Source organism: Oratosquilla oratoria, chromosome 21, assembly GCF_046742065.1.
Source record: "Oratosquilla oratoria isolate Oo_2021 chromosome 21, ASM4674206v1, whole genome shotgun sequence".
NCBI lineage: Eukaryota > Metazoa > Arthropoda > Malacostraca > Stomatopoda > Squillidae > Oratosquilla > Oratosquilla oratoria.
In genome coordinates this window covers 19685039-19709890 of record NC_134797.1, presented here as the reverse complement: position 1 = coordinate 19709890, position 24852 = coordinate 19685039, and the positions used below count along the sequence as shown (strand labels likewise).

Here is a 24852-nt window from a genome sequence, read left to right as displayed (position 1 = left end):
ATGAGCTTCTTTGCAGATTATGCAAAACTGTTAAAAAAAAAAGTGAACACGGAAGAAGATTGTGAGTCACTACAGGGTGATCTAAACAAAGTACAGGAATGGAGTAGGAAGTGGGAGATGGAGTTTAACACTAAAAAGTGTAGTATAATGGAATTTGGAAAAAGCAAAAACAGAATAACAGGATCATATAAATTGGGAGAAGGCATAAAAAAAAGTAGAAAATGAGAAGGACCTGGGAGTCATTGTTATGAACAATATGTCACCTGAGAAACATATAAATAAAATTTTTGGAGAAACTTATAACTTATTAAGAACAATCAAAGTGGCATTTACATACCTGGATGAAGAAATGGTGAAGAAAATTCTAATCACTCTGATAAGACCAAGATTGGAATATGCAGCAACGATATGGTCACCAAGTACAAAAAAAATGTATAAAAAAACTTGAAAGAATACAAAGAGCAATTGCAAAATTGGCACCAACATTCTCAAAACTATCATATGAAGAGAGACTAGCAAAACTTGAACTACAGACACTAGAGCAAAGAAGAGAGGAGATTTGATAGCTATTTACAGAATCATGAAAGGCATAGAAATTATTGATAGAGAGAATCTGATAAAATGGGATGATAGAAATACAAGAGGACATGGAAAGAAAATCAAGAAAGACAGCTATAGAAGAGATGTGAAAAAGAACAGCTTTCCTCACAGAGTAATAGACAGTTGGAACAAGTTAGACGAGAAAGTGGTGTGTGCAAAAACAATACATGAATTTAAAAATAGTTTAGATAAAATGAGATATGAAGACGGGACACCACGAGCATAGCTCCCCTTCCCGTAAAATACAACTAGGTAAATACGCACACCTTAACATGCATGTACGACTCAGTGGTGCGATCGGTAGAGATTCAGATTCATAATGCCGAGGTATCGGCGGTACCTTGTTCGAATCCTGCCCAGGGTTGATTTTTTTTTTTTTTTTTTTTTTTTTTTTTTTTTTTTTTTTTTTTTTTTTTTTTTTTTTTTTTTTTTTTTTTTTTTTTTTTTAGTATCGCTGCGCTTTGAGTCGTTACTCCAACTCTCGTGGGCGGGGAGTTGGAGATGTGTGTGCGTGTAAGTTCATAGATCAGACATACGAGCTCTGGGCTCTCTTCTGGGAGGGAAATAGCTATCGATCACGAGTCCAATACGTGATCCAAAAGACCAAGATGAATCACACACACACACACATACACATGTGAACATGTACACATACAAGCACACACGATGATATCAACGTAATATGCAATTTTGTGGGCGGAAATGAAAATAAAAAATACCTTGCTACAAGCAAATATGCTAATGAATGAAGTTGGTAGCATAGGATCGGGACGCCGTCTTGTCTATCAATTGACGGCCTCAGTACTTCCGACAGTACCTCGCCAGGTATATTTTCTTGAAGGGATGTTATGGAGCGAAGATATATGCATTCCTTCAAGCTGTAAGAATTTTGTATACCCCGCAAGCTGAGAGAGTGGTTGAAAAGCCCGCCAACGTCTCTCACGACGACGACAACGAGGACGATCCGGATGACATTTAGTTTGCAGGTAATGATTTATTAAACAGGTTAGGCTAGTTTAGTTTAGGTTAGACGAATTTATCATCCTTTCATTTCTTAGACGTCGGCATCTATCATAACAAACATGGCGTACCATTCGTCCGATACGACTTCGTTACTTACGAAATTTATTTCAGTACCCCTTTTTTTTTTATTTCCGCTCACAAAATTGTATATTACGTTGATACATTATAATTTACAAAATTAATGATTAATTTTCCATTGCTATATTGCGCCCATGGTCGAAACTAAAAATTTACCAATACCGTTATATAATGTACCCCAGGTAGTTTTTGCAGCTTGCAGGATGGTAATATAGACCAAAGCTTCAGAACACTTTACCTCACAGCTAATATCCACTGTACAAGTTCATTTATAACATCATATAAATTTGCCTCAGCCAACTTATCGCACATGACGTCGTAACTTCGGGAGATTAACGTTATACGAATATTGGTCTGTCATAAAGCCCGTCGTTACTCCACGTTGTCGTTAACCGAGTAGGTCGTTAAACTAGTAGGTCGTTAAATGAGTGGTTGTATTTACCTAGTTGTATTGTATGGGAAGGGGAGCTATGTTCGTGGTGTCCCATCTTCATATCTTGTTTTATCTAGACAGTTTTTAAATTCATGTATTGTTTTTGCACACACCACCTTCTCATCTAACTTGTTCCAAACGTCTATTACTCTGTGGGGAAAACTGTTCTTTTTTTGGTCTCTTCTATAACTGTCTGTCTTGATTTTCTTTCCGTGCCTTGTACTTCTATTATCCCATTTTATTAGATCCTCTATCAATAGTTTCTATGCCTTTCATGATTCTAATGTCTGTAGCTCAAGTTTTGTTAGTCTCTCTTCATATGCTAGTTCTGAGAATGTTGGTGCAAATTTCGTTATTGCTCTCTGTATTCTTTCAAGTTTTGTTATAGCTTTTTTTTGTACTTGGTGACCACATTGTCACTGCATACTCCAATCTTGGTCTTATCAAAGTGACTAGTATTTTCTTCACCATTTCTTCATCCAGGTATGTAAATGCCACTTTGATTGTTCTTATTGAATTGTAAGTTTCTCCAAAAATCTTGTTTATATGTTTCTCAGGGGACATATTATTTATAATGACTTCCAGGTCCTTCTCATTTTCTACTTTTTTTAATATCTTCTCCCGATTTATATGATCCCAATATTCTTTTTTTTTGCTTCTTCCAAATTCCATTATACTACACTTCTTAATATTGAAATCCATCTTCCACTTCCTACTCCATTTTCACACTTTATTGAGATCACTCTGTAGCGACTCACAATCTTCTTCAGTGTTCACTTTTTTCAACAATTTTGTATCCGAAAAAGAAGCTTGTATAACTTTCAATTCCTTTATCCAAATCATTAATATATATAGCAAACATTATTGGGGCCACAACTGTTCCTTGTCGAACTCCACTTATCACTTCCATCCACTTCAGCAGTTTGTCCTGTATTCCTGCAGTTTCTAATTTCTTTAGCAACTTCTTATGTGGCACCTTATCCAAAGTTTGTTTCAGGTCTAGAAATACACAATCAGCCCATCCATCTCTTCCTTGTATTACATCTATTAGCCTTGAAAAGAAACACATTAAGTTTGTGATGCATGATCGTCCTTTTCTAAATCCAAATTGCCTTGGATTTAGTATGTTGTATTTTTCCAAATGACTTACCCATCTAATTTTGATAATTCTTTCACAAATTTTAGCTATTGTACTTGTAAGAGAGACTGGTCTATAGTTAGTAGGGTCTTCCCTGTTCCCCCTTTATATATTGGTACTATATTTGCTTTTTTCCAATCTTCTGGAACTTTTCCTTCTTTCAATGAACTCTTTATTAGACTATGTATTTTGTGTGTTAGTTCATTCCTGCATTCTCTCAAAATCCAGTTTGGCATTTCATCTGGTCCATGCAATTTTCTGACATCGATATTACTCCAGTGTTTCATTATTTCATCTCTTTCATAGGGGGGACTTTTTCCTCTCTCTCAGTATCCCTAGGTTGTATGTTCGCCCTTGTAAACACTGAATTAAAATTATTGTTCATAATTTCTGCCATTTCTATTCCCTCTGTGTATTCAACTCCTTGTAGTTTCTCTAATTCTTATTTGTTTTTCAGTTTGTTAACATATCTGTAAAATAGTTTTGGTTGATCTTTACATTTTTCTGTCTATCTTTTTCGTATTTTCTCTTTTCTTCTCTGCACACTTGTACATATTCATTTCTATAACTAGTATATATTTTCAATTTTTCAGGTTTTTTGTCTTTTTTCCATTTTATCCAAGCTTTATCCCTTTTGTCTTTTAACTCCCTACATCTTTTCTTGTACCAACACTTTATATATTTTTTTCTTGCTTTTATCTTGGAACATACTTTTCCACTCCTTTATAAATTGTCAAAATATTCCATTTCTCTTCTACCATTGAAACTCCTCCTTGTGTATTCTTTCCCCGTCTTCTCTTTGAAATAATTCTCTTATTTTATCAAATTTTTTTTCATACATCAATCTTCCCTTTCTATATATATATATTTTTATGTATTTTTCCTCATTTAGTTTCAGTTCAATCAATATGTGGTCACTTTTACTTATTGGTATCTTATATTCAATCTTGTCCACTATTTCGGGTTCTGATGTGATTATTAGATCCAGTCTCAATGGTTCTTTATTTCTATACTTAGTCTACTCTTGTGTCCATTGCATCATTGTATGTTCTATAATCATATCAAGTATACTTCCCCTTAGGTTGTCTGGACCCTTTACTGTCATCTCTTCCCAGGAGATTTCTTTACAATTAAAGTCACCCATTATAACTATTCTTCCTCCATCTTCCATTATCTTATTTAGTGTTATCCTTGTGTCTTCTAACATATTCTTGTGTTCTCTCTCTTCCCACGAAGCCGTTTTAGGAGGCACATACTTTACTACAAACTTCCGGCTCTTCCCATCCCTGTCCTCCACTTCCATCACAATCATCTCCACTCCATTCTCTCCATATGTGACATTCCTCACATTTATATCCTTAGTCAAGAACATAACTCCACCCCCTTGTTTTACTTCTCTGTTCCTAATCCAATAATTATATATACCATGTCCTACACTGGGTGGTAGTGGACCTTATAATTTTGTCTCTACAATTCTCATTACGTCCAGTTCTTTTTCCTTCAGGTAATCATTCAGTTTGTTCAAGCCTGTTATTAAGCCATCTTTATTTGTGTAAGACACTTTTATTTTTCTGCTACTTCCATTGTGTTTTCTGTTTCCCTTCTGTTTTTCTCTTTTATGAACCATTTCCTTATTTTCATATTCACTACTCTCCAATAGAATTTCTATTTTTCTGACTGTTCTTTTCTTGTTTGTTTTTTTCTTAGCGTCTAGTCTGTTTTCTCATCCTCTCTTTCCTCTTTATTCATTTCTCTTTTTATCCATACCTGTTTATATTGATCACTGTTAGTTTCCCTGTTTCTGCTAAGATATTCTCTGCTGTCATTTGTGACCTGAATTTAACCTTAATTGGTCTAGTCTTATCTGTATTGTATTACTAGTCTATATATTTCTTCTATTTGTTTCCCTTTTTCTGGTTCATCTTCTTGAACTACTAATATCTTATTTACTTTTTCCCTCTCCTCCTTTTTTCTTGTAATCCTATTTGGATTATACTTCTCTTCCATTTCTTTTTACCCGCTAAGTCTCTTACTATATTCTCCTTCTTCCTCATCACTTTAATAACTGTGTGTTTAGTTTGTTCTTTCATCTGCTGTTCCATTATACCTCTAAATTCAATTTTATTGTCTTGTACTTTTTTCCAACCACTTACCTCTTTTGCTATGGACTCTTTATTTTCTTTATTATTCCTCTTTAATTCCTCGTTCTCATTCTTTACTTAACTGTCTTTTTAATTCTATTTCTTTAGTTAGGTTTTGATTCTCCTTTAGTTCTTCCAGTTTATCAACTCTTTGGGTAACTAGCATTAATTGGTTAAACCTAACCTCTCATGTTTTTTTTCTTTTAGTTTCTCCTCTAGATTTACTAGTTGGGGGAGGTTGTCATTTCCTCCCTCATTAAATCCATGGAAATAATTATCTTCATCTTCCATTGCGCTGTTCTTATCTATATTTTTAATTTTTACTAATCTCTTTGACTTCACCACTGTCGTCTGCCCCTCTCTTGTTGAGATGCCGTCTGACCTCCTGGGCCCATTCGTCCCCTTCCTCATTTCTTTCCATTTTCCTCAGTAATCCCTCCTCCTTTTTCTTCTCCTTCCCACTACACCATGAGCTTTCCCCTTCCCTATTAATACAACACAGGTACTCCCTCATCGTTGAGATCCACAAAAATTGTAGATTATTCTGGAGTCCAAACTTCATTGTCACCTTGACTGATGTGTGTATTTACCTAGTTGTATTTGACAGGGAGGGGAACTATGTGGTGTCCCGTCTTCATATCTCATTTTATCTGAACTGTTTTTAAATTCATGTATTGTTTTTGCACACCCCACTTTCTCATCTTGCTTGTTCCAAATGTCTATTACTCTGTGGGGAAAGCTGTTCTTTTTCAGATCTCTTCTATAACTGTCCTTGATTTTCTTTCCATGTCCTCTTGTATTTCTATTATCCCATTTTGTTAGATCCTCTCTATCAATTCTAAGCCTTTCATGATTCTATAAATAGTTATCAAATCTCCTCTCTCTCTTCTTTGCTCTAATGTCTGTAGCTCAAGTTTTGCTAGTCTCTCTTCATATAGTTTTGAGAGTGTTGGTACCAATTTTGTAATTGCTCTTTGTATTCTTTCAAGTTTTTTTAATACATTTTTTTGTACTTGGTGACCACATTGTCGCTGCATATTCCAATCTTGGTCTTATCAAAGTGATTAGTATTTTCTTCACTATTTCTTCATCCAGGTACGTAATTGCCACTTTGATCTTATTAAATTATAAGTTTCTCCAATAATCTTATATGTTTCTCAGGTGACATATTCATAATAATGACTCCCAGGTCCTTCTCATTTTCTTCTTTTTTTATTCCTTCTCCCAATTTATATGATCCTACTATTCTTTTTTTGTTTTTTTCCAAATTCCATTATTACTACACTTCTTATTATTGAATTCCATCTCCCACTTCCTATTCCATTCCCATACTTTATTGAGATCACTCTAGCGACTCAAAATCTTCTTAATTGTTCACTTTTTCAACAGTTTTGCATCATCTGCAAAGAAGCTCATATACCTTTCAATTCCTTCATCTATGCCATTAATATATATAGCAAACATTATTGGCACCAGAACTGTTCCTTGTGGAACACCACTTATTACTTCATCCCAATTAGAGTTTGTCTCTTATCACTACTCTCATTTTTCTTTCTTGCAAAAAGTCTTCCATCCATTTAAGCAGTTTGCCCTGTATTCCTCCTTCAATTTCTAATTTCTTAAGCAACTTCTTATGTGGTACTTTGTCAAAAGCTTTTCTTTAGGTCTAGAAAGGCACAATCAGTCCATCCATCTCTTTCTTGTATTATATCTATTAGCCTTGAATAGAAACACATTAGATTTGTGACTCATGATTGTCCTTGTCCGAATCCAAATTGCCTTGGATTTAGTACATTGTTTTTTTTTCTAAATACTTACTCATCTACTTTTGATAATTCTTTCACAAATTTTTGCTATTGTACTTGTTAGAGAGACTGGTCTATAGTTAGTAGGGTCTTCTTTATTTCACCCATTATATATAGGTACTATATTTGCTTTTCTCCAATCTTTTGGAACTTTTCCTTCTTTCAAGGAACTGTATTATGCTATGTATTTTGTCTGTCAATTCATTCCTGCATTCTTTCAAAATCCAGTTTGTTATTTCGTCTGGTCCATGCAATTTTCTGACATCAAGATTACTCAATTGTTTCATTATTTCGTTCCTTGTTATTTCCATTTCTTTCATAGGAGGGACTTTCTCCTCCCATTCGATATCTCTAGGTTGAATGTTCTCCCATATAAACACTGATTTAAAATGCTTGTTCATAATTTCCACCATTTCTATTTCCTCTGTGTATTCAACTCCTTGTCGTAGTTTCTCTAATTCTTGTTTGTTTTTCCAGTTTGTTGTTTACATATCTGTAAAATAGATTTGGTTGATCTTTACATTTTTCTATGACATCTTTTTCATTTTTTCTCTGCACACTTGTACATATTCATTTCTATAACTAGTATATATTTTCCATTTTTCAGGTCTTGTGTCTTTTTTCCATTTTATCCAAGCTTTATCTCTTTTGTCTTTTAACTCCAAACAGCTTTTGTTGTACCAGCACTTTACATATTCTTTTTCTTGCTTTTGTCTTGGGACACTTTTCCACTCCTTTTTTTTTTTTATAAATTTTTGTCCAAATATTCCATTTCTCCTCCACTGTTGTTTCCTCTTTGTATCTTGTTTCCCAGTCTTCTTTTTGAAAGAATTCTCTTATTTTATCAAAATTTGTTTTTTCATACATCAATCTTCCTTTTCTATATTGATTATTTCATGTATTTTTCCTCATTTAGTTTCAGTTCAATCAATATGTGGTCACTTTTACTTATTGGTGTCTTATATTCCATCTTATCCACTATTTCATGTTCTGATGTGATTATTAGGTCCAGTCTCGATGGTTCTTCGTTTCTATTCCTGGTGTTCTCTTGAATCCATTGTGTCATTGTATGGTCAATAATCATCTCAAGTAGAACATTTCCCCATGAGTCGTCACCACCTTTTACTGTCGTCTCTTCCCAGCAGACTTCTTTGCAATTAAAGTCGCCCATTATAACTATTCTTCCTCCATCTTCCAGTATCTTATTTAATGTTATCTTTGTGTCCTCTAACATACTTTTATGTTCTCTCTCTTCCCACGAGGCCATTTTTGGAGGCACATAATTTATTACAAACTTTCTGCTCTTCCTATCTCTGTCTTCCACTTCCATCATAATCATCTCTATTCTTTCCATATGTGACATTTCTCATGTTTATATCTTTAGTCAGGAACATAACTCCATCCCCTTGTTTTGTCTATTTCTAATCCAATAATTATATGCACCATATCCTTCACTGTTGGGTGGTAGTGGACCTTTTAATTTTGTCTCTACAATTCCCATTATGTCCGGTTCTTTTTCGTTCAGATAATCATTCAGTTTGTTCAAGCCTGTTATTAATCCATCTTTATTTGTGTAAGATACTCTTAGTTTTCTGCTATTTCCATTGTATTTTCTGTTTCCTTTTTGTTTTTCTCTGTTATGGTCCATTTCCTCACTTTCATATTATTTATCCAATAGAATTCCTCTTTTTCTGACTCTGTTTTTCGTTTTTTTTCCTTAGCGTCTTGTCTTTTCATTTTTTCTTCCTCTCTTTCCTCTTCATTCATTTCTCTTTTTATCCATACCTTTTTATATTGTTCACTGTCTGTTAGTTTCCCTGTTTTTGCTAAGAAATTCTCTGCAATCATTTGTGACCTGAATTTAATCTTAATTGGTCTGGTCTTATCTGTACTATATTTCGAGCCATACATTTCTTCAATTTGTTTCCCTATTTCAGGTTCATCTTTCTGAACTGATTTTAATATATTGTTTTTTCTTTTTCCTCCTTAATTCTCGTAGTCCTGTTAAGTTATACTTCTCTTCCATCCCTAATATAATTATACATTTCTTTTTGTCTGCTAAGTCTCTTACTATATTCTCCTTCTCCCTCATTACTTTAATAACTATTTTCAGTTTGTTATTTCAACTGCTGTGTCACTATGTCTTTAAATGTAGTTTTATTTTTTTCTTGGACTTTCATCCAACCCTTTGCTTCTTTTGCTATGGACTCTTTATTCCCTCTATTATTCCTCTTTAATTCCTCATTCTCATCCTTTACTTCCTTTAACTGTTTTTCAATTCTTCTACTTTAGTTAGGCATTGGTTTTCCTTTAATTGTTCCAATTTATCAACTCGCTGTGCAATCTGTGTGAGTTGACCTAGCGTACTTTCCCAGTGTTGAGCCATTTTTTCTAGTCTTTCCTCTAGCCTTGCTAATCAGGGGAGGTTGGCATCCCCCCCTTCATTAAATCTATTGAAATTATTATCTTCACTATATATTTTGTTGTTCTTGTTTATATTTCTAAACTTAATGATTTTATTGAAATTATTCACTTCTCCAGTGTCAGCTGAGGACCTTTTGTTGACTTTTTTTCCGTCAGGTGGCGCCCTTGTGCCTTCTTCCTCATTTCTTTCCATTTCCCTCAGTAATCCCTCCCCTTCTCCTTTTTCATCATCTTCCCACTACACCATGAGCTTTCCCCTTCCCTATGAATACAAAAAGGTACTTCCTCATTGAGATCTATGAATATTTCCCTTCTTCAGATCTCCAGTCTTCACTGTGAATTGGTCTACGTGTGTGTGTCTCCACATATCTTTTTTTTTTTATGATCTTTTTCATCCCATGCTAACAAGTGCTCTCTGCTTTTTTTTTTCTGTTCCTTTCTTTGTTATGTATATTACTAGTATGTCACCTCTCTTTGATCCTCCACTGTGGATAGTCCCTGTTTTTCCAGTCTTTCCTCATATGTCTCAATAGCCAAATTGGGAATTATTCTGGTTGTTGCTCTTTGTATTCTCTACTCTCTATTTTTCTTTTGTTTTTCTTTATATATGGTAACCACATCAGTGCTGCATATTCCTGTGTGGGGCAAATTTTTATTCTGTCGTTTCTCTTTTCTTTTTCTTTCAGTACATGAACTACTCTTGAGTGAAAGCCAAGTAGGGTTTGGATTGCATCATCTTGCAGTTCTATAGCCAAATTGGTGATCTACCAAAATAGTTGTCTTTTCAAAGTATTTGTATTAACTCTTCTATCACAATTTTCATATGATTTAGCTGGTATGGTGGTCAATAACACTGATGTGTAGTGTAATAGTTTGATTTACTTTTTTTTTTTAGTACTACTTTAGCTCTTTTCCAGTTTTCCTGGAAAATTCATCTCTTCTTCCAATGATCATATATTTAGATTATGAATCATGCCTGTGTTTGTTGTATTTATGTAATTGTAATATACAGGAAGAGAACAACACTTCTAGGATTTCTAATCATATTGATAAAATTGAAAGTCATTATTGTGGTCAAGATTATGACTGAGTTTTACACTACATGTGCCAGCTGCCATGCCCGTCAGTTCCTGGCCATTTCACCTACTTTCCAAAATCAAATTATTATTATTATTATTATTATTGTTATTATTATTTTCTTTTCCTCAATTTAAAAACATTTTCTTTCCCATTTATGTAAGTGATGGGGCCTTCCAGCCCCCCTAAACCAATGGTTATCTCTTGGTGCTTGATTCTCACCATCACAGCTTTGGAGTTAAGTCGTACATTTGATCACCAGAGTAAACAACAATGTGTATGTGTGATGTGTGTGTATGATCCTCATGTGTATGCTAGTATATGATATATATGATACACTAATGTGTATAATAAAAGCAAAAACATCTGGATGCTGATAATACAGATTTTGGGATAATCTGGACCTATTCTTAGCCATCATACAAGTTGAAAAAAAAAGGGGAGGGGGATAGTTTTAAAAATGTGAAAGAAAATAGAATACCAAGTTAAGTTTAAGAAAAGATGGGGATTATAGCCCTAATTTTTTTTTCTAGGTTTTACTGTGTTGTAAGTATATATGTGTTTATTTATTAATTTATATATTTCAATCATAAGCAACTATATTATGTATTTTTTTTCTTTTACTAGGACATTTTTGTGCAGAATGGCCCTAAGCGTATTCGAATAGATGTAAGTGAGGAAGCCCAAGAGTTACCTGAGTTGCCCAAAACCTTACCAAAGGTTGGAAGTCAGCAGAGGTGCCATCTGACACGGAGTTCCTCAGCTTCCAGCACTCCACCAGCTCTCATATCTTTCACCAATGTACCAGCTTTGCTCTCTGCTTCATCCTCTGGCCTTCATTCTATAACGTAAGTACTTTCTCAGTAACTTAAGCCAGGAGGTTCTAGAGATGTTGACTGAAGAATGTTAGAACATAAGAATGAAGGAGAGTGCAAGATACCATAAGGTCTACACTAGGCAGTTCCATGTCTATTACCACCCATATATAAAGCTACAGTAAAACCCCTTTTATCTGACCTTGGTGGTACCTACTCTAAGTCAGATGTTTGGATGTACACTAAAAAAAGAAAATAAAGAACAAAATTAACTCTGTTGTATTTTCTTTCCCGTAAGAACTTGCAGTATCACAGGAACACATTAGTTGATTATAGGAGCATCTATAGAAGTGGTTGTAGAAGGTGAAAGAGCAGGATTAGGAACATCTGTAGTGTGGGTTGCAGGTGTTGATATACAAGCAGTAAAGTATGTAAGAGGTGACACTGTAGGAGACATGTACAGGTGGAGTAGGAGAATGTACTAGCCCTCTGGAATGTTTCCTACAAGGTTAGCTGCTTTGATGATGCTCTTCTAAGAACTTTGAATGCAAGTTGTACTGATTTATAACATCCTGAGTTGTAAATTCACTTCATGATTCCATGAAGGCTATGAATGATTCTAAGCCTTTGTAAGCCTCATCCCAAGTAACTGTTGGTGTTTCATCATCATCATCATCACTCATTATTTTCATCAATTTGTGTTGGGTTAGAAATTATGTCTATGATTTCCTCATCTGTTATAACTTAATTGCTTGGTTATCACAATCTAGCCACGACTCAATAGCTGTCTTTACATAATCCACCAGCTCCATAGTTAAGTTCTTCTTGGCTCCTTTCTTGGTAGTAAATCCTGCAAATTCTTCTTAATCTTCTGAGTGACACATGACAGTTGGCCTCAACTTTCTCCAAACATTGATTAGTATTGATCTGTTCACCTTTTCCCATCATTTGGCCTTGTACCAAATTACAGTCTTGATGTTGAAGCTTTGGTGAATCTCCTCAGCGCATCTTATGCACAAATTCTTTATATGAATTCCTTCTAGTATTGTCTCTTTAAAATTTTTAATCACACCCTGGCCCATCATTTGTATTTACCTAGTTTTTACCTGGTTATATTTTACAGGATGAGAGCTATGCTCATAGTGACCCATTTTCGTATCTCCGCATCCAATTTATTCTCAAAATCGTGTATAGTTTTGGCATTTACTGTTTCTCCATTCAGTTTGTTTCAGACATCAATCACTCTATGTGGGAAGCTATTCTTTTTCAGGTCTCTTCTATAAGTGTCCTTTAGTTTATTTTCATATCCTCTTGTTTCTCTTCTGTCCCACTTTAATAAGCCATCTCTATTGAGGATTTTCATCCCTTTCATAATTCAGTAAATGGTCAGTAAATCACCTCTTTCTCTTCTCTGTTCCAGTGTTGACAGATGTAGTTTCTCCAATCTTTGTTCATGTCAGATTTGCCAGTGTAGGTGCCATTTTTGTCTCTGCTCTTTGGATTCTTTCTAATTTTCTTATGTTCTTCTTTGTGCTGGGTGCCCACAATGTTGCGGCATATTCTAGTTTAAGTCTTATCAGTGTAACGACTATTTTTTAACCACCTCCTCATCTATGTAGTCGAAGTCCACTTTCATTGATCTTAGTAAGTTAAGTCTCTCCAAATAATTTTTTGACGTGTTTGTCAGGTGTCAAGTCGCTTGAGATGATTACTCTCAGGTCCCTTTCTGAATTGACATTTTTGATGTCTTTGTTTCCAATTTTGTATTGACCTGATACTCTTTTTTTGCTTTTTCCAAATTCTTTTATGTTACATTTCTTGATGTTGAAGCTCACCTCACATTTCTGACTCCATTCCCATATTTTGTCCAGGTCTTCTTGTAGCGATCTACAATCTTCTACCATTTTTACTCTCTTGAGTAATTTGGCATCGTCAGCAAAGAAGTTCATGTAACAATTTACTCCCTCATCCATATCATTTATATATATGGCAAACATTAAAGGAGCCCATATGGAGCCTTGTGGGACGCCACTTTTCACATCTTCCCAGTTTGAATTTTTGTCTCTTAAGTACATACATATACCAAGGCTTTTTCCCCCTTACAAGGGAGGTAGCCAAAAAGGGAAAGGCATAAAATCATTTCCACCCATTCATCCCTGAATACACTCCACACCCCTCCACCCTCCCTCTTATCTGAGCACCTCCTGGATGATGGGTCATCCCTGCACCTTGTCCACTGCCCTGGGTCAGAAGCAGTGTCACAAGACACAGCACATCCACAGCAAGGCCACTTCATTAAATCGGCGACCCCCCCCCCTCTCCGTCCCCCCATTGCATAAAAGGAGAGGACGGGGAGAAATCCCTTCGGGCTACGTCTCTAAGTACCACTCTCATTTTTCTTCTTCCAATTAAGAAGTCCTTCATCCATTCTAGCAGCTTACCCTATATTCCTCCTATAATTTCAAATTTTCTTATTGATTTTTCATGTGGTACCTTATTGAATGTCTTCTGCAAATCAAAGGCGCAATCTACCCAGCCATCTCTTTCTTGTATTATCTCAATCTTGAGTAAAAGCAAATTAGGTTTCTGGTACACGATCTTCCACTTTTAAAGCCAAATTGTTTAGGATTTATTATTTTATTTTCCTCCAAGTGTTTAGTCCATTTATTTCTGATGACTTTTTCACAAATTTTTGCTACTGTGCTTGTAAGGGATACTGGTCTGAAATTTGTAGGATCTTCCCTATTTCCTCCTTTGTATACAGGAGTCCCTCAAATAACGCGGGGGTTAGGTTCCTGAAATTACCGCGTGTGACCAAATCCGCGTATGCTGACTTTCCATATTAATTACTGAGAACCGTATGTATGTATTTATTTACCTAGTTGTATTTACCTAGTTGTATTTTACGGGAAGGGGAGCTATGCTCGTGGGGTCCCGTCTTCATATCTCATTTTATCTAAACTATTTTTAAATTCATGTATTGTTTTTGCACACACCACTTTCTCATCTAACTTGTTCCAACTGTCTATTACTCTGTGAGGAAAGCTGTTCTTTTTCAAATCTCTTCTGTAGCTGTCTTTTTTTATTTTCTTTCCGTGTCCTCTTGTATTTCTGTCATCCCATTTTATCAGATTCTCTCTATCAGTAATTTCTATGCCTTTCATGATTCTGTAAATAGCTATCAAATCTCCTCTCTCTCTTCTTTGCTCTAGTGTCTGTAGTTCAAGTTTTGCTAGTCTCTCTTCATATGATAGTTTTGAGAATGTTGGTGCCAATTTTGTAATTGCTCTTTGTATTCTTTCAAGTTTTTTTATACATTTTTTTGTACTTGGTGACCATATCGTTGCTGCATATTCCAATCTTGGTCTTATCAGGGTGATTAGGATTTTCCTCACCATTTCTTCATCCAGGTATGTAAATGCCACTTTGATTGTTCTTATTAAATTATAAGTTTCTCCAAAAATCTTATTTATATGTTTCTCAGGTGACATATTATTCATAACAATGACTCCCAGGTCCTTCTCATTTTCTACTTTTTTTATTCCTTCTCCCAAATTATATGATCCTGTTATTCTGTTTTTGCTTTTTCCAAATTCCATTATACTACACTTTTTTGTATTGAACTCCATCTCCCACTTCCTACTCCATTCCTGTACTTTATTTAGATCTCTCTGTAGTGATTCACAATCTTCTTCAGTTTTCACTCTTTTCAGTAGTTTTGCATCATCTGCAAAGAAGTTCATATGGCTTTCAATTCCTTCATCCATATCATTAATATATATATAGCAAACATTATTGGGGCCAGAACTGTTCCCTGCGGGACACCGCTTATTACTTCATTCCATTTTGAGTGCTGGTCTCTTATCACTACTCTCATTTTTCTTTCTTGCAAAAAGTCTTCCATCCAATTTAGCAATTTACCTTGTATTCCTCCTTCAGATTCTAATTTCTTAAGCAACTTCTTATGTGGTACTTTGTCAAAAGCTTTTTTTAGGTCTAGAAATGCACAATCAGCCCATCCATCTCTTTCTTGTATTATATCTATTAGCCTTGAATAGAAACATATTAAATTGGTGACGCATGATCGTCCTTGTCTGAATCCAAATTGCCTTGGATTTAGTACGTTGTTTTTTTCCAAGTATTTTACCCATCTACTTTTGATAATTCTTTCACAAATTTTTGCTATTGTACTTGTTAGAGAGACTGGTCTATAGTTTGTAGGTTCTTCTTTATTTCCTCCTTTATATATAGGTACTATATTTGCTTTTTTCCAATCTTGTGGAACTTTACCTTCTTTCAATGAACTGATTATTATGCTATGTATTTTGTCTGCCAGTTCATTCCTGCATTCTTTCAAAATCCAGTTTGCTATTTCATCTGGTCCATGCGATTTTCTGACATCAAGATTACTCAAGTGTGTTAATATTTCATTCTTTGTTACTTTTATTTCTTCCATAGGGGGGACTTTCTCTTTCCATTCGTTCTCTTCAGGTTGTATGTTCTCCCTTGTAAACACTGATTTAAAATGTTTGTTCATAATTTCCGCCATTTCCATTTCCTCAGTGTATTCAACTCCCTCCTGTCTTAATTTCTCCAAGTCTTGTTTGTTTTTCAGTTTATTGTTTACAAATCTGTAGAATAGTTTCGGTTGATCTTTACACTTTTCTATGATATCTTTTTCATATTTTCTCTTTTCTTCTCTGCACATTTGTACATATTCATTTCTATAGCAGGTATATATTTTCCATTTTTCAGGTCTTCTGTCTTTTTTCCATCTGGTCCAGGCTTTGTCTCTTTTGTCTTTTAACTCCCTACAGCTTTTGTTGTACCAGCATTTTACATATTCTTTTTCTTGTTTTTGTCTTGGGACATACTTTTCCACTCCTTTTTTGTAAATTTTTGTCAAAATATTCCATTTCTCTTCTACTGTTGTTTCTTCTTTGTATATTTCTTCCCAGTTTTCCTTTTGAAAGAATTCTCTTATTTTATCAAAGTTTGTTTTTTCATACATCATTCTTCCTTTTCTATATTGTTCATTTCTTTTCATATATTTTTCTTCATTAAGTTCCAGTTCAATCAGTATGTGGTCACTTTTACTTATTGGTGTTTTATATTCAATTTTGTCCACTATTCTAGGTTCGGATGTAATTACTAGGTCTAGTTTCGATGGCTCTTCTTCATTTCTATACCTAGTGTTCTCCTGTATCCATTGTGTCATTGTATGGTCAGTAACCATCTCGAGTAGAGCGTTACCCCATGAGCCGTCTCCACCCTTTACTGTCATTTCTTCCCAGCAGATTTCTTTGCAATTAAAGTCGCCCATCATAACTATTTTTCCTCCCTCTTCCATTATCTTGTTTAATGTTATCTTTGTGTCCTCTAACATACTTTTATGTTCACTCTCTTCCCATGAGGTTGTTTTTGGGGGCACATAATTTATCACAAACTTTCTGTTCTTTTCTCTGTCTTCTGCTTCCATCATTATCATTTCTACTGTATTCTTTCCATATGTGACACCCTTCACGTTTATATCCTTCTTAGTTAGGAACATAACTCCACCCCCTTCCTTTTTCACTCTGTTTCTAATCCAATAATTATATGCATCATGTCCTACACTGTTGGGTGGTAGTGGACCTTTTAATTTTGTTTCTACAATTCCCATTATGTCTGGTTCTTTTTCTTTCAAGTAATCATTCAGTTCATTCAATCCTGTTATTAATCCATCTATATTTGTGTAAGACACTCTTAGTTTTCTGCCACTTCCATTGTGTTCTCTGTTTCCCTTTTGTTTTTCTCTTGTATGTCGACTTTCTTCAGTTTCATATTCACTACTCTCCAATAGAATCTCTCTTTTTCTGACTCCGTTCTTATCTCGTTTTTTTCCTTTGCTTCAAGTCTTTTCTGTTTTTCTTCCTCTCTTTCCTCTTTATTCATTTCCCTTTTTATCCATACCTTTTTATATTGTTCACTTGTTGCTAGTTTCCCTGTTTGGATAAGATATTCTCAGCCGTAGTTTGTGACCTGAATTTAATCTTGATTGGTCTGGTCTTGTCTGTACTATATTTCCCTAGCCTGAATTTCTCTTCGATTTGTTTCATTATTTCTGGTTCATCTTCCTGAACTAATTCTAGTAAATTTCTTACTTTTTCATTTTCCTCTTTGATTCTTGTGGTTCTATCTGGGTTATGTTTCTCTTCCATTCCTAATATAATTATACATTTCTTTTTGTCTGCTAAGTCTCTTACTATATTCTCCTTATGTCTCATCACTTTAATAACTGAGTTTTCAGTTTGTTCATTCATTTGCTGTCTGATTATGTCAGTGAATGCAACCTTGCTATTTTCATGAATTTTTTTCCAACCCTCCTTGTTCTCCATATTATTCTCCTTTAAGACTTTATTCTCATCTTTTACTTCTTTTAACTGTTGTTTTAATTCTTCAATTTCCTTAGTTAAGTTTTTGTTCGCCCTCTCTAGTTCTTCCAATTTTTCAATTCTTCGTATCATACTGTCAACATTACCGAACCTACGCTCCAAGTCCTCGTTCATCTTATCGACCTTCTCTTCTAGTCTTGTCAGTGGGGGGGGGGTTGTGTCCCCCCCCACCCTCTTTAAATCCCTTGAAAATATTCTCATCACTTTCTACTGTATTGCTCCTATCTATACTTCTAATCTTCACATTCCTATTAGACATGTCATCATCCTCCAGCTCGTCTTGCGGTCTCTTGTCCACCTTTCGGCGGCCCGTTAGGGCCAATTCCTCCACCTCCTCATTACCTTCCATTTCCCCAGCAATCCCTCCCCCTCTCCTCTTTCCTTACTTTCCCACTACCCCACGAGCAATTTCCCCCCACCCTGTAAATACAAAAAGGCACTTCTCTTTGCGTTGGGATCCACAATTGGCACTTTTCTTCAGAACGTTCTTCAAGCCGTCCATTCGTTGAAAGTGTGTGTGTGTGTGTGCGTGTATGTGTCTGTGTTCACATGTACAAGTAAGCATGTACGTGCGTGTGTCTGTCTTCGTATTTGTGTGTAAACGCACGCGCATTCACAACATACACTGGTTGTCTAACACGTGTCTACGTGTGCGTGTCTACACATGTGTAAGCGTGTATATGTCTGTTTTTTATCTCCCAAACCACCACCACCAGTAACAACAAGAACCTCGTAAGAGAAATTAAGATACGACAAGCGCAGTCAATATCAGACTTATTAGTTGTGTTCCAAACGAAAGAAACATTACACTTCAACAGGTTAGGGCGGTAAAATTTCACAATAGCACGGCGCAGGTGGTGGAAGCGGCAAGCTAAAGCTTGTTGGCTACCCCCCTACCACCCCTTACTCCCCCTTTCCTCCCCTCCCTCCCTCCTGCATCAGTACTTGGAGGTTGACACGTAAACACAGGCAGCCACCCACGGCTATCCCCTTGCCCCACAACCTTGTTTGAGCAGTTCCCAGTGTACATAATGACCGCATTATATGATTTTTGACTGTATATGGTAAAATAGAAAGCAGTCACCACAAATGTTTGCAATGTTGCCGCGTGTGTGTGTATGCGTGGCCAACTCGGCGCGAATTTTAAAACGGTTCTCTACATTTGAGATGGTTTTGAAATAAAATCCACGTATGATCGAATCCGTGTTATTTGAATCCGCGTTATTTGAGGGACTCCTGTATTGGTACTATGTTTGCATCTTTCCAATCCTGTGGTACCTTTCCTTCTGTGAGTGAGGAGTCTATTATCTTGTATAGTTTGTCTGTCAGTTTGTCTATACATTCTTTCAGTATCCAATTTGCAATTCCGTCAGGTCTATGCGATTTCCTGACATCTAGGTTTTTTATTTGATCTCTTATTTCATTTTGCGTTACCTTTATTTCTTTCATTTTGGGTGATTTTTCTTGTTTTCTGTCTTCCCAAAATTGTGAGCTCTCAATTGTAAAAACTGACCTGAAATGTCTGATCATGACTTATGCCATTTCTGTATCATCTATATATTCCTTATCTCCTTCACGCAATTTCACTATTTCGTGTTTATCCTTTAGTTTTTCATTTATATATCTGTAAAAGAGTTTTGGTTGATCCTTACATTTGTCTTTATTATCTTTTTCATAATTTCTTTTTTCTTTCCTGTGTATATTCACATACTTCCTACATACATGGATATATGAAGGCTTTTTTCCCCTCTCAAGGGAGGTAGCCACAAAAGGAAAAGGCATAAAAATAAAATCATTCCCACCCAATCCATCCCTAAATACACTCCACTCCCCTCCACCCTCCCTCTTATCTTAGCACCTCCTGGATGACGGGTCATCCCTGCACCTTGTCCACCGCCCTGGGTCAGAGGCAGTGTCTTAAGTCACAGCACATCCACAGCAAGGCCGCTTCATTAAATCAGCGAACCCCCCTCTCCGTCCCCCCATGCATAAAAGGAGAAGACAGGGAGAAATCCCTTCGGGCTGCGTCAAATTCAAAATATTCCACAAGTTTTTATATATGTTTACCATTTGGATGTTTTTCTCTTTTCTTTCTTTCTCTCCAGGCTTTGTCTCTTCTGTCTCTAGCCTCACTGCACCTTTTGTTATACCAACACTTTATATAAATCTCTTTTTGTTTCTTTTTTGTACATATTTGTCAATTTCTTCCTTGTACTTTTCTTTGAATATTTTCCATTTGTCTTCCATCTTTGTTTCCTCGTCGGAAAATTTGTCTCCGTGTTTTGGAATTTTTTTTTTAGTTTTTCAAAATCCGTCTTGTACATTAATCTTCCTTCTCTATGCTTATCGTTTCTACCTACATTATTCTGTTCTTTTAATTCAAACTATTAGTATATGGTCTCTTTCCAATTGGTGTTTTGTACTCTATTTTGTTCACATTATCTGGTTCAAAAGTTGATATTAAGTCTAGTTTCAATGGTTCCTCATTGTTTCTTTATCTAGTATTTTCCTTAACCGTTAGGGTGTATGAGTGATGTCATATTGGGAGGAAGATATGCTGCAAAAATGTTGCATTTTTGCAGATCAGTCACCTATGGGTGAGCAGAGCAATTGTCCAACACTAGGACAGCCTTGCTATCCTCCGGGAGTTCAGTCTTCTTAAAATATCTTTTCATGTCTGGCACAAAATGTATGTCAAATTATTCCTCAAAAATTGGTTGCATCATCGAAGTATTTTTCCGAGTTCTGTAAATAACAAGGAGAGACTTAACACCCTTTAAAGCCTCGGATGTATAGAACTTGCTTATCAAACCAACTTCATGAAGCTGTCCTTTGGAGAAAGTACATGGTTCAGTGATTTTCATTTTCTTGTACATTTCATCTTGTACCACTCCCAAGCTGCTTCATCAAACAGTTCTAGCTTGGGCCTACTTAGTGTTTTTCTTTTGTTTTATTCTGAACCAGCATAAAACTTTAAAACTTAAATTATATATGGCCTTCAAAATGTCCACAACAGTTGTCTTTCCAATGTTATATTCATGTCTGGGAATACTTTGTTCTACCTTATTGATAATTGCCACTTTCTGTTTAGTGTTTAGCACAACACACTTATGTTTAGCACTGGTTTGAGACATTTTCACTTATTTGCTGTATAATATAGTGCAATAAATATAGTGTAATAAACAACACAGCAGAGAGGAAGAAAAACAACCACCAAAGACCAAACATAAACAAACAAAGAAATGTCTTTGGAAATAACATCTGAAATGAGGGTCACAAGTTGGTAGCAACAACTAAACAATCATTCAACAGTCAGATGTTTAGACAAATTCAAATTTTATCTGATTTAGGACATTGATGAAAAAAGCCGGATGTTTGGACTAGTTGGATGTTCAAATGTCAGTCAAGAGGAATTTTACTTTAACCATCTCTTAAAACAACTAATAGTTTTAGTGCTCACTACATGGTAACTAAGTCTATTCCATTTGTTGACCATTCTATTGGTAAACAAGTTCTTGCCTATTTAGTTCTTAAATCTAAATTTGTCCAATTTAAATATATTACTGAAAATCTATCCCTATTGTCTTTATATGGTGACCTTGTCTGTATCACCCTTGTTAAAGCCCTTGATCCACATGAACACTTCTGTTAGATCACCTTGCACTCAGCATCTTTCCAGAGTGTGAATTAAGGTGCCTAAGCCTTGGAAGGGAAATTTCTGAACCCATGTCTCATTTTGGTCATTCTTGTCTATATTGATTCTAATAAATTAATATCCATTCAATAGGATGGAGACCAAAATTGTACCACATAGTCAAGGATGGGTCTAACTAATGCCAGATAGTGTGATGACTACTTCTGCACTTTTATTTGTAATGGTCCTAGCGATGAAACTTAATGCTCTGATAGCTCTACTCCTGGTGCTAATGCACTATTTCCTGGATATCAGGACTCGCTAGCACTCCTAAATCTCTCTTGCATTAGTTTTTCTCTAAAAGGTGTTATCTAAGATATATCTGCTTTCTGGATTGTGTAAACCCAGGTTTAACATGCTGGACTTATGAGATGTTGAAATTCATTTGCCATTTCACCAACCATGCAAATAATGTGTGTAGATCTTTCTGCAGTCTCCTGGTGTCTTCTTCTGATTTAATTTGTTATGCTATTTTAATGTCATCAACAAACTTACAAACATCACAAATAATTCCAGTATTTACTGGTAAGTTGTTCATATACATAATGAACAATAAGGGACCCAAAACCATACCCTTGGGAACTCCACTAGTAACATTCCCCCATTTGGATAATAGGCTGTTAATGGTGATCTTGTGTTTTCTGTCACTGATCCATATTATAATCCATTCAAACACTTTTCCTTCTGACTTAATAAATTTAATAGTCTCTGATGGGGCACCCTGTCGAACACTTTGCTAGAGTCAAGGTATAACAGTGTAGCTTTTATTGCTATATACTGCCTTGTAGGCTTTAATGTAAAAGAATAAAAGCTTAATTACACATGACCTACCCTGGTGAACCCATGCTGTGAGTCATGAATCACATGATGCCTCTTGATGTGAGCTTTGACTCCATTAACTATTCTTGATTCCAGCATTTTACCTATAGCTGATGTCAAACTGATTGGGCAGTAAATATTCATAGAAGATTTATTACCCTTTTCATTGTGCATGAATATTTTCTTGTTCAGTCAATAAAACATAAGAACATAAGAAATAAAGGAGACTGCAAAAGACCATAAGGCCTACACTAGGCAGCTCCGTATCCATCACCACCTGTCGTCCCCATCCATAAAGTTGTCTAATCGTTTTTTAAAACAACTGATAGTTTCAGCGCTTACTACGTGGTTACTAAGTTTATTCCATTCATCGACCACCCTATTTGTAAACCAATTCTTGCCTATTTCCTTCTTAAATCTAAATTTGTCCAGTTTATACCCATTACTGCGAGTCCTGCCCTGTTGTTTTATTATGATGACCTTGTTTGCATCACCCTTGTTATAGCCTTTGATCCACTTGAACACTTCTATTAGATCACCCCGCACTCTGCGTCTTTCCAGAGAGTGTAAGTTTAGGTGCCTAAGCCTCTCTTCGTAAGGCAAATTTCCGAGTCCTTGTATCATTTTGGTCATTCTTCTCTGTACTGATTCTAGTGAATTTATGTCCATTTTGTAGGACGGGGACCAAAACTGTACCGCATAGTCAAGGATGGGTCTAACTATCGCTAGATAGAGTTTAATAATTACCTCTGCACTTCTATTTGTTACCGTCCTAGCAATGAAGCCTAATGCCCTGTTTGCTTTATTTCTGGCGCTAATGCACTGCTTCCTGGTTTTAAGGTCCGGACTCACCAGAACTCCCAAGTCCCTCTCGCACTCAGATTTTTCTAAAAACGTGTCATCTAAGTTGTATCTATTTTCGGGGTTGTGTAGCCCTACGTTTAACACGCTACATTTAGAGATATTGAAGTTCATTTGCCATTTCACCGACCATGTTAACAGTTTATTAAGATCATCCTGCAGAATCTGGGCGTCTTCTCCTGACCTAATTAGGCGTCCTATTTTAGTGTCGTCCGCAAACTTACTAACATCACTATTTAACCCATCGTCTAAGTCGTTTATATACTTAAATTATTTCAATTTACTGTATTAGCTCATGAAGTGTTGTTCTTTTGTCACAGGCCCACACCATGTAATGGACAGGTTGTATGCATGAGTAAGCAGTCAGCACCAACAAGAGTGTCCAAAATCAGTAGAAACAATGCATCTTCCAGAGTGCCATCATTAACATCTTCACTGTCACCACATTCATCAGATGGCAAAGTGGAATTGGTTCTTCTTGCACAACCAGAATGTCAGCACAGAGCTCGATATCAGACAGAAGGTTCACGTGGAGCTGTGAAGGATCGTTCAGGCCAAGGGCATCCTATGGTCAAGGTAATTTTGTTGTACCATGTTTTATTAATAGATAAAAATAAGTAATTAAGAACAATTTATGATAGTGTGGGATATTCCTGTGAAAAGTCGAGGCATAAGAGGATCTGGGAGGAGTTTTCCAACCAGAACCCTAGAGTTTGGGTCTTTTAATGTGTGTGGGTGAGATACAAATAAGAGTAAAAGGGAAGAGATTGACAGAATGTTTTGTGAGAAGATTGATATGTTGGCATTAAGTAAGACTAAATTGAAAGGGAGGGATGATTTTGAGTTTGTGAGCATAGTGGGGAGGGTGTTGGGAGTAAGAGGGAGAGGAAGGGAAGGGGTGGCTCTACTAATAAGTAGGAGGTAGGTAAGCAAGTGGTGGAGTGGAAGGAGGTTTCTTAAGGTTAATGTGGATGAAGGTGAAACTGGGAAGGGAGATATGGGTCTTTGTAAGCACATATGGGCCTGGTAGTGAGAAGAATGTAGAGGAAAGGGAGGCTTTTTGGACAGATTTAAATGAATGCATAGAGAGTTTTGGGAGGAATGTCAATGTAGTGGTATTGGGAGGTCTTGGTGCTAGAGTAAGGGATGAACCAATAAATGAAGTTGTTGGGAAGTGTGAAGTGCCTAGTAAAAATCATAGTAGAGAGTTAATGGTAGAGATGTTTTTAGAAACATAGTTGATGATAGCTAAAGCAATGTTTAGGAAGAAAGTAATGCATAAGTACACATGGGAGAGGGTGGTTGATAAGGCATTAATGGACTATGTAGTGGAGAGAGAGTGGGGGAATATCAGATAATTTTTCGGTGGATGGAAAGTTATGAGTGAAGAATAGGTGGAGAAAGAGGAAAAGGGCAGAAGGTAGAGAGGTGCATAGAGCAAACTGTTTGAATGAGAAAGAAAGGAGTACAAGGAGAAGCTGAGAGAAGTGTGGTAGGTGGTGAAGGATAG

General features: G+C 36.0%; 1 protein-coding gene across 3 annotated transcripts in view; it reads left to right on the top strand.

The window, feature by feature from the left end:
* LOC143036737 (uncharacterized) overlaps positions 1 to 24852 on the top strand; it is a 207428-nt gene that overhangs the window by 144871 nt on the left and 37705 nt on the right. For all 3 annotated transcript variants that reach the window (XM_076204423.1, XM_076204422.1, XM_076204424.1), the window contains 2 exons: positions 11347 to 11567; positions 23663 to 23918. In XM_076204423.1, the coding sequence (XP_076060538.1) occupies positions 11347 to 11567; positions 23663 to 23918 (477 nt within the window). The remainder of the gene's footprint in view (positions 1 to 11346; positions 11568 to 23662; positions 23919 to 24852) is intronic.